The sequence below is a fragment of the Herpailurus yagouaroundi genome, unplaced genomic scaffold (assembly GCF_014898765.1).
Source record: "Herpailurus yagouaroundi ecotype Mexico unplaced genomic scaffold, PumYag 28, whole genome shotgun sequence".
Lineage (NCBI taxonomy): Eukaryota > Metazoa > Chordata > Mammalia > Carnivora > Felidae > Herpailurus > Herpailurus yagouaroundi.
In genome coordinates this window covers 11,077,013-11,090,476 of record NW_024412376.1, presented here as the reverse complement: position 1 = coordinate 11,090,476, position 13,464 = coordinate 11,077,013, and the positions used below count along the sequence as shown (strand labels likewise).

Sequence of the window (13,464 nt, the reverse complement as noted above, 5' to 3'; positions counted from 1 at the left end):
ATGCTTCTCCCCTTCCCAGTCTTAGCTTTGACTAGCATAGTGGCAGCTTCAGCCAGGATTTTTTTTTTTATGAAATTTATTGTCAAATTGGTTTGCATACAACACCCAGTGCTCATCCCAACAGGTGCCCTCCTCAATACCCATCACCCACCCTCCCCTCCCTCCCACCCCCATCAACCCTCAGTTTGTTCTCAGTTTTTAGGAGTCTCTTATGTTTTGGCTCCCTCCCTCTCTAACCATTTTTTTTCTTCCCCTCCCCCATGGTCTTCTGTTAAGTTTCTCAGGATCCACATAGGAGTGAAAACATATGGAATCTGTCCTTCTCTGTATGACTTATTTCACTTAGCATAAGACTCTCCAGTTCCATCCATGTTGCTACAAAAGGCCATATTTCATTCTTTCTCATTGCCACGTACTATTCCATTGTGTATATAAACCACAATTTCTTTATCCATTTGTCAATTGATGGACATTTAGGCTCTTTCCATAATTTAGCTATTGTTGAGAGTGTTGCTATAAACATTGGGGTACAAGTGCCCCTATGCATCAGTACTCCTGTATCCCTTTTCAGCCAGGATTTCTAACAGCACTAAAGCTGCTGTAAGTTACTCACTCCTCTGGCCAGTTTCCTAGTCTATAAAATGGGGTAACACTGGTACCTACATCATGAGGTTGTAAATGCTCATTAAACATGAACTATCATTAATATATTATCACCCAGGAAAGGCAATACAGCTGAATGGGCTTTAATTCAGATACAGATTCTAGTTGTGGCTGCTAAGAGCTGTGCTTCTAAGAGATGTGAATTACTATCAGTTTCCTCAGCTGAAAATGGAATTGTTAATAGTATCGATCTTCTGGGCTGTTCTAAGAACCAAGTTAAATAATGGATATAAACTATTTATTATGGGTCAGGTACTGTATAAAAATGTTAGCAATTATTATCACTCAAACCCATAAAGATATTTCCCTTCTCTTAACTCTTGGGTTCTTATGAAGTTTCTAGGAGAGGGCCTGATTTCATCTTATTCTCAATATCCCCTTAGTGGGGAGGAAAAAAAAAATACTCTCCAAATTACATAGTGCAAGAAAGAAAGATACCCAGAAGGACTCAATTAAATAAAGCTTAAACATTAAAATAAGAGCAATCCTTACCTTTTTGTATTGACTGAAGACACACTGAAGATCGGGTAGACAACAGAATCAGGAGAAACTGGTTGGGGACAAAAATGACAGTAATTTTGTATTATAAAATAAACTCAAAGCTTTAAATCATAAAACTTTAAATGTTAATAACACCTAAATACTGAAATCACTTGATTTCAAGACTTAACAAATAATCAAGACAGTATGGTCTAGATCAATGGAACAAAATAGAGAGCCCCAACCACACCCACACACATACAGTCAACTGATTTTTGACAGAAAAAAAGTAATTAAATGGAGAAAAGAGAGTCGACAGATGTGCTGGAACAATTGGACAGTCATATGCAAAAAAAAAAAACCCAACAACACTCTTCTATAGAAATTAACTCACCATGGGTCACAGATCTATTTGTAAAATGTAAAACTATATAACTTCTAGAAGAAAATGTGAGCGAAAACTCCACAACTTGGGTTTGGATATGTTTTTACACGTAACACCAAAAGCACAGTACATGAAAGAAAATATTAAGTTGAACTTTATAAATTTAAACATCAGCCATGATGTTGAGGGATCCCAGGATGGAATGCACACTGTGACGAATGAATCTAACTGTATTAGAACAGGGTGGCATGACCGCGATGAAGGAGGTAGGGGAAGAATGGGCAGCTGACCTAAATATCTTTATCAAACTGTGTTTTAACTAGAAATTATAAGGCTAAAGACAAAAGGACTGTAAATAATAGACTCTAACTGGTAAATATTTCTCACAGGAGTATGAATTAACAATTCTGAAACTATTGTGCAGGTGTACTGGGACTGAACAATTAAGTGGGTGGGTGATGAATAGTGGAAAAGTTTTTCCCTGTCTAAGGGAAGCCATGGATAAACAAGAAAGGATGGGATAAACCCTGTTGTATTGGATTAGAGACCGGGACAGCAAATTTGAACTTACGTTTATTTAGTGTATGTACAGATGGAGAGATACAGAAACAATTATAGATGTGTGCATACACGGTATGCATACGTATATTTCCTAGCTCTGTTTGCTGAGAAGGCCTAGAAGCAGTAACACTCCAGAGCAGTGAGCACACTAACTCCAGATCTTGGTTTATAAATAGAAGTCCAACAGAACACACCAGTTTCCTGGGAGAAATGGCTGATTCTAGGACTGGGGCAGAGAAAATACAACATGAGGCTGGAATACCCTGTAGTGCCAGAAAATAAAGAAGTGCTCAAAAGAAACAAAAGGACAAGGCATGCCAAAGAGAATGACTTGAACAGATGTCCCATTGGTAAAAACTAGAACAATGTGAACAACAGAATAAATAATGTAGTATTGGATTACAACCCAAAATATAAAATATTCATGAGTCCATACTGTTAAGTGTCCATGACTCCATTTACTTCAAGATGGAGGAAACAATTAGGAGAAAAGAGACAACACTTCTTTACATAAGAATTCCAAATAATATATGTGAATATCTCCACTCCCCCAGAAGATGGAGCTTAATCCTCTCCATGAAAGGATGGGCTAGACTTGGTGACTTACTTCCAAAGAACAGAGTATGGGAAAGGAGTAAGAGTGACTTTACAGTAGAGAAATCTGACAAACTTGACCTTGACCAAGTGATGTCACATGGACATCTGTAATGTCATATGGACATCAGTACCCCCAATCCAGTGTGGTGAGAAGGGTACTTCACATCAGGGGCATTCTTTCCCCAAACCCATTAACTCCATTCTATTGATGAGAAAAGATCAGACAAACCAAGATTCAGGGCCATGATACAGGATAACTGGCCAGTACTCAAGAATGTCAAAATCATGAAAAACATGGAACAAGGAAAAGACTGAGAAAATGTCACAGACCAAAGGACACTATGGAGACATAACTAAAGGCGATATGGTCCCTGGACTGGATTGTAGAATAGAAAGAGGGCATTAATGGAAAACTGCTGAACTCCAAATAAAGTCTAGAGCTTAGTTAATAGTAATGTACTGGTATCAGTCTCTTAGTTTTCACAAAAGTACAATGTTGATATTAGATAGTAACAATGGGGGAAATGAGGGGAGTAATATACAGGAACTCTCTGTACTGTCTTTATAACTTTTCTATAAATCTAAAATTATTACAAAATAAAAATACTATTAAAAAAAAAAGACCAAAGTTAAAATAGTAGTTGTTTAGAGAAAAATATGGGACAAGCGGGCTACTGAGTAAAAAGCAAACTTTTAACTTTGCATTGAAAAATAGAGCTCATTCTCTAGAAACAAGGCCAAGACAGGTCTGATCTGCTGTGGGTTAGTTACTTAACCTAAGTCTGTTTCCTCTTCTACAAAATGGGCATACAAACCCATTTCCTAAGGTTGTGAGAAATGATAAACTGTAATTATTGTTACAATCCTTTACCATTTGTACACGACCTTTATGAATTTTGCCATATCCTTGTGCCACCTGTATTATTTTTTGTTCATGAAATGTTTTTCTTTAAATGGACTTTAGTATACTGACATAAATCTATTTTCATTTTTTTTTCACTTTTTTTTATTTTTTGAGAGAGAAAGAGAGAAAGAGAAATCCCAAGTAGGCTCCGCACTCTCAGCACAGAGCCCGATGTGCTGACCCATGAACTCTGATCATGACCTGAACCAAAGTCAAGAGTTGGTTGCTTAACCATCTGAGCCACCCAGGCACCCCTAAAATAAATTTATTTTAAAAGCAAACTTTATTAACTACTGTAAAGAGAAAGCCACTATTGTTCTGTTACACGTTCTATTAGGTCAGTAATAGCACAACCCATAGGAAACATAACACATACTAACACTTAGCACTGCCTGGTACATATTCAGCACCTAGTAAATACTAGTTATTAACAGGGTATCTCAGAATTATCATTATGAACAATCCTTCTCTATATATCATTAGGTCCTCTTAAGGGCTATTGCTCCAGACTATGCTCTTTGTTTTATCTGTTTTCTTCCTGTGAACTGCAGTTTTCTCACTGTAATCAATATATATACACTCCAAGAATTTTAATTTATTTTCAAACTTACAGCTATAACCAACAAAGTAAAGTTATCCAGAATCTGGTTGGTAAGTAGAATGTTAACCTCTGTGTATGTTCATAGTTTAGTAAATACTGTTTAATTGAACAATGACATTACAAGTTAGTAATGGGATTTCAGAACTAAGAGAAATTTAAAAATGAAGACTAGAGATCTCATCCCTAGACCACATAGTTAATTAGTGGCAGACCTAGACAAAATCCCAAAGTTCCTGATGCCCAAGTGTCCTTTTGATGGCTTCATAAATTATGCTTACTTACAGTAGAGTTTTGATGATGAATATATAACATAAATTGTTTTTACTCCTTTCTATTATTTTGGGTAAAAGACAGGTAGAGTAGGTGTAATGAAAAGACCAAGTTCTAGGGAGCTTAAGTACCCTGGCTACATCCCATAGACCAATTATTCATCAGTATTTTGTCATAAATTCCAGCCTAAGGTCTCCTTACCTTCCTCGTTTTCAAACTGCACTACATTGCTTACTACAGAAAACAGTGTCACTGAGATAAACATAAAGATACAAGTAGAAGCACACATACTGAAAAAAAAAAAAAAAAACATTATTGTACAGAATTCCATATCGACACATGTAATGAATTATTATTGTAAGTAAATTAACTCATTTTGAGAAGTTTTATCTTACTTACCCGCCTTGTTTTCACTGAGAGAATCTTCTGAAGGAAAACATTTATTTTCATTAGGTTTACATTCTCTTGAAGAAACTACTCCACCTGATGAATCCTGAAAATGAATAGGGAAAATTTAAAAAAACTCTAATTCTTAACGATTTTCTATTTCATGAACAGATCCCCACAGATCTATTTCTAAAACAAAATATCTAGTTTATTACAAATTACACTTTTTAACTGACTTTAAATCCTCAACTTTCAGACTATTTTAAGGATAATTTCCCCTATATTTATGAAATGTACATAATACAGTGTGCATATTTACTTCTGTCAAAACATCTATTTCCTGATAGAGATAACAGGATGAAGACTACAGAACATTCCTCCTATGATAAGTAAAAAAAAAAAAAACAACACCAAAAAAACCCAAACAATTAGTAAAAATGGCAAAAATTTTCCCAGCAGCCACCAAATTGGAAGGGACAACCTTCTGTCATAAGCTTTAAAAACAGGCAGCCAAGGAAAGAAAAAGAACATTCTGGACTAGCTGGAGGCTTCTAAATCCCACTTGCTGGGCAATAGCAGGGCAGTGGGAAAGACAAAGGGGAAAGCATTCTGAAATATTTCACTAACACTACTAATTTGGTGAGACTTAAGAGAATATACAGCTTGGGAGGAAAGGAAAAAAAAAACAAACTTTTGATTAAAAAAGAACTCCTGGGGCGCCTGGGTGGCTCAGTTGGTTGGGTGTTCAACTTCGGCTCAGGTCATGATCTCACAGCTTGGGGGTTTGAGCCCCACGTCGGGCTCTGTGCTGACAGCTCAGAGCCTGGAGCCTGCTTCGGATTCTGTGTCTCTCTCTCTGCCCCTCTCCGCTCACATTCTGTCTCTGTCTCTCTCTCTGTCAGAAATAAGTAAACATTAAAAAAAAAAAAAAAAAGAACTCCTATTCAAGACCATTACATCTCAGCAGAGATGGGACAACGCATCAGTTTGCCATTTCTCAGGGCTCCATGAGTTGGGAAAAGGTGATATACCCTCTAATGAAAAGAGGAATCATCCTTAGCTAGGAGAGATGAATACTACTAGTGGGTGTTTAACAAAATCTTAAGAATCTTCAGCAGAGTGGGGTGCCTAGGTGGCTCAGTCGGTTAAGTGTCCAACTCTTGATTTCAGCTCAGGTGATGATCTCACAGTTGGCTGAGTTTGAGCCCCGCATCGGGCTCTGCAATGACAGTGTGGAGCCTGCTTGGGATTTTCTCTCTCCCTCTCTCTCTGTCCCTCCCCCATTTGTGCTCTCTCAAAATGAATAAACTTTAAAAAAAAAAAATCTTGAGCTGAGCTCAGTTCCACAAATGTAAGATAATCAAAGCCTAGGTTCTCAAAAATTACTGAAAACTAGACAGAACCCAGTACCTAGCCCATGAAAATGAAGTTTAAAAAAGAAAGTGAGAAGAGAGTGTCGCAGAGAATTCATCATGTCACTGTATAAAGACCGTATCTTCATCACCAAATAGAGAGAAAACTAACTAGGAGATGAATGGATGGAAATGCAGACAGCACCCCCCCACCCCCACCACTTTGTTTTGCTAAACTAAGAATTTTAGTGCAAATTGTACATTTAAAAAAAATTGACGTGCATTTATGTGAAGTGCAGATATACACTCATATCACCAAAACTCCAATCAAGACACAGGGGTGTTTTTTGGTAGAAAAAAATATGAAGAATGAATAAAATCGGAGCATCATGGCTTAGCCAGCAAGAACATGCTCCATTTAACAATATACTTGGCAATACTTGATAAGCAGGCAGAAATATTTAGTAGGGATTGCAAACTTAAATGCCTACAAGGACAGCAGGTAAGTGAAATTGATTCATAGCAAAACTGGACTGATCTAAATACATACACACACGTTGATTTAGTGGAGCTCATACCTGTCAAATGGTAGCCTGATAATCTGTCCCAAGAGTTTGCTATAGAGGAATGAAAGCTTAGCTTGGTCAGATTTCCATTTTTCATGATACATCAGACTTCAACTTTCATGAAACACCATTTCTTTAGAATGCTGGCTCAATTTTTTTTTTTTTTTGTTAAACATTATGTAAGCCTAGCAAAATACCCACGTGCTGGATGTGGCCTACTGGCCACCAATTTATAATTTTTGCTACTGAGACTTGAAATTTAGGTGACTACAAGAGGTAAAAACTGGGGTTGAATTTGAGAGGAGGCAATAAGAACGATAATGAGAGGAGGTGGTGAAGAGGGAAAGGACTGTAGAGAGTTTGAACTGCTCAATAAATAAGCCTCAGAATGTACTGAACAGCATGTGAAAACCTATCATTTCTCTAGCTACATAGGTTGTGACGAGTATAAACAAGTCACCATAGACATGCAAGCCCCAAACTGGGAGACAGCCTTTCTTAAAGTCTCAATTGCTTTCTGCCCCAGGTACCTGGGCGGAGGGACTTTCCTCTGGTAAGATTACTGATAAGGGGTCACTAATAGAAAGTGTCAGACCCACACGGTCTGTTAGGGTAGCCACCAGTCACAAGTAGCTAAGAAGAATTTGCAACATGGCTAGTTCCAACTGGGATATGCTGCAAGTGAAAATAAACATGGGCTTGAAAGACTTAGTACCAAAAACAGAATTTAAAATATCTCACTAATCACTCACTCTAAACCTCAATGGATTCAATGCTCCAATCAAAAGACATAGGGTAACAGAATGGATAAGAAAACAAGATCCATCTATATGCTGTTTACAAGAGACCCACTTCAGACCTAAAGACAATTACAGATTGAAAATAAGGGGATGGAGAACCATCTATCATGCTAATGGTCAACAAAAGAAAGCTGGAGTAGCCATACTTATATCAGACAATCTAGACTTTGAAATAAAGACTGTATCAAGAGATGCAGAAGGGCATTATATCATAATCAAGGAGTCTATCCACCAAGAAGACCTAACAATTGTAAACATTTATGCGCCAAATGTGAAAGCATCCAACTATATAAGTCAATTAATCACAATCATAAAGAAACTCATCGATAGTAATACCATCATAGTAGGAGACTTCAACACCCCACTCACAGCAATGGACAGATCATCTAATCAAAAAATCAACAAGGAAACAATGGCTTTGAATGACACACTGGACCAGATGGACTTACAGATATATTCAGAACATTTCATCCTAAAGCAGCAGAATATATATTCTTCTCCAGTGCACATGGAATGTTCTCCAGAATAGACCATATACTGGGACACAAATCAGCCCTAAGTACAAAAAGATCAAGATCATACCGTGCATATTTTCAGACCACAACGTTATGAGACTTGAAATCAACCACAAGAAAAAATTTGGAAAGGTAACAAATACTTGGAGACTGAAGAACATCCTACTAAAGAATGAATGGGCTGGGGCGCCTGGGTGGCTCAGTCGGTTAAGCGGCCGACTTCGGCTCAGGTCACGATCTCACACTCCGTGAGTTCGAGCCCGGTGTCGGGCTCTGTGCTGACCGCTCAGAGCCTGGAGCCTGTTTCCGAATCTGTGTCTCCCTCTCTCTCTGACCCTCCCCCGTTCATGCTCTGTCTCTCTCTGTCTCAAAAATAAATAAACGTAAAAAAAAAAAAAAAAAGAATGAATGGGCTAACCAAGCAGTTAAAGAGAAAATTAAAAAGTATATGGAAGTCAATGAAAATGATAACACCACAACCCAAAACCCCTGGGACGCAGCAAAGGCGGTCATAAGAGGAAAGTATATAACAATCCAGGCCTTCCTAAAGAAGGAAGAAAGATCTCAAATACACAACCTAACTTTACGCCTTAAGGAGCTGGAAAAAGAACAGCAAATAAAACCCCAAACCAGCAGAAGACAGGAAATAATAAAGATTAGAGCAGAAATTAATGCTATCGAAACCAAAAAAAAAAACCAGTAGAACAGATCAATGACCAGAAGCTGGTTCTTTGAAAGAATTAACAAAACTGATAAACCACTAGCCAGTTTGATCAAAAAGAAAAAGGAAAGAACCCAAATAAATAAAATCAAGAATGAAAGCGGAGAGATGACCACCAAGACAACAGAAATAAAAACAATAATAAGAGAATATTATGAGCAATTATATGCCAATAAAATGGGTAATCTGGAAGAAATGGACAAATTCCTAGAAATATATACACTATCGGGGCGCCTGGGTGGCGCAGTCGGTTAGGCGTCCGACTTCAGCCAGGTCACGATCTTGCGGTCCGTGAGTTCGAGCCCCGCGTCGGGCTCTGGGCTGATGGCTCAGAGCCTGGAGCCTGTTTCCGATTCTGTGTCTCCCTCTCTCTCTGCCCCTCCCCCGTTCATGCTCTGTCTCTCTCTGTCCCAAAAAAATAAATAAACGTTGAAAAAAAAATTAAAAAAAAAAAAAAAAAAAAAAAAGAAATATATACACTACCAAAACTGAAACAGGAAGAAATAGAAAATTTGAACAGACCCATAATCAGTAAGGAAATCTAATTCGTAATCAAAAATCTGCCAAAAAACAAGAGTCCAGGGCCAGATGGCTTTCCAGAGGAATTCTACCAAACATCTAAGGAAGAGTTAACACCTATTCTCTTGAAACTGTTAAAAAAAAAAGAAATGGAAGGAAAACTTCCAAACTCTTTCTATGAAGCCATCATTACCTTGATTCCAAAACCAGATAGAGACCACACTAAAAAGGAGAACTATAGACCAATTTCTCTGATGAACATGGATGCAAAAATCCTCAACAAGATATTAGCCAACCAGATCCAACAATACATTAAAAAAATTATTCACCATGACCAAACGGGATTTATACCTGTGATGCAGGGCTGGTTCAATATCCACAAAACAATTAACGTGATTCATCACATCAATAAAAGAAAGGACAAGAATCATATGATCCTCTCAACAGACGCAGAGAAAGCATTTGACAAAATACAGCATCCTTTCTTGATAAAAACCCTCAAGAAAGTAGGGATAGAAGCAGCATACCTCGAGATCATAAAAGCCATATATGAACGACCCAATGCTAATATCATCCTCAATGGGGAAAAACTGAGAGCTTTCCCCCTAAGGTCAGGAACAAGACAGGGATGTCCACTCTCATCACTGTTATTCAACATAGTATTGGAAGTCTTAGCCTCTGTAATCAGACAACACAAAGAAATAAAAGGCATCCAATCGGCCAGGAGGAGGTCAAACTTTCACTCTTCGCAGATGACATGATACTCTAAATGGAAAACCCAAAAGATTCCACCAAAAAACTGCTAGAATTGATTCATGAATTCAGCAAAGTTGCAGGATATAAAATCAATGCACAGAAAGCAGTTGCATTCCTATACACCAACAATGAAGCAACAGAAAGAGAAATCAAGGAACTGATCCCATTTACAGTTGCACAAAAAACCATAAAATACCTAGGAATAAATCTAACCAAAGAGGTGAAAAATCTATACATTGAAAACTATAGAAAGCTTATGAAAGAAATTGAAGAAGGCACAAAGAAACGGAAAAAGATTCCGTGCTCCTGGATAGGAAGAACAAATATTGTTAAAATGTCAATACTACCCAAAGCAATCTACATATTCAATGCAATCCCTATCAAAGTAACACCAGCATTCCTCACAGAGCTAGAAAAAATAATCCTAAAATTTGTATGGAACCAGAAAAGACCCCGAACAGCCAAAGCGATTTTGAAAAAGAAAACCAAAGCAGGAGGCATCACAATCCCAGACTTCAAGCTATACTACAAAGCTGTAATCATCAAGACAGTATGGTACTGGCACAAGAACAGACACTCAGATCAATGGAACAGAATAGAGAACCCAGAAATGGACCCACAAACATTTGGCCAACTCATCTTTGACAGAGCAGGAAAGAATACCCAAAGGAATAAAGACAGTCTCTTCAACAAGTGGTGCTGGGAAAACTGGAAAGTGACATGCAGAAGAATGAACCTGGACCACTTTCTTACACCATACACAAAAATAAACTCAAAATGGATAAAAGACCTAAATGTAAGACAGGAAACCATCAAAATCCTCAAGGAGAAAGCAGGCAAAAACCTCTTTGATCTTGCCCGCAGCAACTTCTTATTCAACACATCTCCAGAGGCAAGGGAAACAAAAGCAAAAATGAACTACTGGGACCTCATCAAAACAAAAAGCTTCTGCATAGTGAAGGAAACAATCAGCAAAACTAAAAGGCAACTGACAGAATGGGAGAAGATACTTGCAAACGACATACCAGATAAAGGGTTAGTATCCAAAATCTATAAAGAACTTATCAAACACAACACCCAAAAAACAAATAATCCAGTGATGAAATGGGCAAAAGACATGAATAGACACTTCTCCAAAGAAGACATCCAGATGGCCAACCAACACATGAAAAAATGCTCCACATCACTCATCATCAGGGAAATACAAATCAAAACCACATTGAGATACCACCTTATACCTGTCACAATGGCTAACATTAACAACTCAGGGAACAACAGATGTTGGAGAGGATGTGGAGAAAGAAGATCTCTTTTGCATTGCTGATGGCACTACCAGGCATTTACCCACGGGAGACAGGTGTGCTGTTTCAAAGGGACACATGCACCTCAATGTTTATAGCAGCACTATCAACAATAGACAAAGTATGGAAAAAGCCCAAATGTGCATCGATGGATGAATGGATAAAGATGTGGTGTGTGTGTGTGTATATATATATATATATATATACCATATATGTATACACACACACCGTATACATATATATACCATATATATGTACACACACACACACACACACACACACACACACACACATGCTGGAGTATTACTCGGCAATCAAAAAGAATGAAATCTTGCCATTTGCAACTACGTGGATGGAACTAGAGGGTATTATGCTAAGTGAAATTAGTCAGAGAAAGACAAAAATCATATGACTTCACTCATATGAGGACTTTAAGAGACAAAACAGATGAACATAAGGGAAGGGAAACAAAAATCATATAAAAATAGGGAGGGGGACAAAACAGAAGAGACTCATAAATATAGAGAACAAACTGAGGGTTACTGGAGGGGTTGTGGGAGGGGGGATGGGCTAAATGGGTAAGGGGCATTAAGGAATCTACTCCTGAAATCATTGTTTCAGTATATGCTAATTTGGATGTAAATTTTAAAAAATTAAAAATAAAATTAAAAAAATACCTCACTAATCACTTGTTATGATTATATTGAAATGGTAACATTTAAAATATATTGGGGGGAGCCTGGGTGGCGCAGTCGGTTAAGCGTCCGACTTCAGCCAGGTCACGATCTTGCGGTCCGTGAGTTCGAGCCCCGCGTCGGGCTCTGGGCTGATGGCTCAGAGCCTGGAGCCTGTTTCCGATTCTGTGTCTCGCTCTGTCTCTGCCCCTCCCCCGTTCATGCTCTGTCTCTCTCTGTCCCAAAAATAAATAAACGTTGAAAAAAAAAATTTAAAATACATTGGGTTAAACACTTTTCACCTTTTTCCCCCCTAGAAAATTGTAAATTTGGTATCCTATTCCTAGGAAACAACACTAGTCCAGGCTGGCTGTGTCAAATATGAGGCAAGAACGAAAAATCATAGAATGGCAACCATGAAAACATATTACATAAAATAAACCAAAACCCAACTATACATGAGCAGTGATCATCTCTAAGTAGTGGGCTTACATAAAAAATGTTTTTAATACTTTCTGTCTTCTCTAAATTTTATGGAGGGGCACCTGGGTGGCTTAGTCTGTTAAGCATCCGACATTGGCTCAGGTCATGATCTCACACTACATAGGTTCCAGTCCCACACTGGGCTCTGTGCTGACAGCTTGGAGCCTGGAGCCTGCTTCAGATTCTGTGTCTCCTTCTCTCTCTGCGCCCCGCCCCCCCATTCGTGTTCCATCTTTCCCTCTTTCTCAAAAATAAACAAAAAAAAAAAATTTTTTTTAATTTAAATTTTGTGGGGGCGCCTGGGTGGCGCAGTCGGTTAAGCGTCCGACTTCAGCCAGGTCACGATCTCGCGGTCCGTGAGTTCGAGCCCCGCGTCGGGCTCTGTGCTGACAGCTCAGAACCTGGAGCCTGTTTCAGATTCTGTGTCTCCCTCTCTCTCTGGCCCTCCCCCGTTCATGCTCTGTCTCTCTCTGTCTCAAAAATAAATAAAACTTTAAAAAAAAAAAATAAAATAAAATAAATAAATAAATAAATAAATAAATTTTGTGGAATAATCCAGTACTTTAAATAACAAGCTGAAACAAACAAAAAACAATTATGTCCATATGCTGGAAATCCACTACCTAAGTTTTGTTATTTCTATATTCTAAAAACACCACCAGATAAAAATTGCTAAGCTTCTCTGGATTTTAGTAATAAAGGGATTTAGTGAAATGTATACCTTAATGCAAAAAAATGTTGTAGGCTTCCTTAAGCCAAAAAAAGGAGAAAAGTCCCATCATTGCACCTGCCCTAAATTCTTTCTAGTGATTAAACTATATTATTTGGCTAATAAAAGTAGTCCTCTGGGCTGCAAAGACACCAAAATTTTGTTCAGCCATGTTATATATATATATATATATATATATATATATATATATATATATATA

General features: G+C 37.9%; 1 protein-coding gene across 1 annotated transcript in view; it reads right to left on the bottom strand.

Annotated features, from left to right (window-relative positions):
* The window catches only part of ESCO2 (establishment of sister chromatid cohesion N-acetyltransferase 2), a 30,494-nt gene that overhangs the window by 13,048 nt on the left and 3,982 nt on the right, over positions 1-13,464 (bottom strand). Inside the window, exons 4-5 of the mRNA XM_040464597.1 lie at positions 4,861-4,954; positions 1,156-1,213 (exon numbers count right to left, since the gene is read on the bottom strand). Of these exons, the coding sequence (XP_040320531.1) occupies positions 1,156-1,213; positions 4,861-4,954 (152 nt within the window). The remainder of the gene's footprint in view (positions 1-1,155; positions 1,214-4,860; positions 4,955-13,464) is intronic.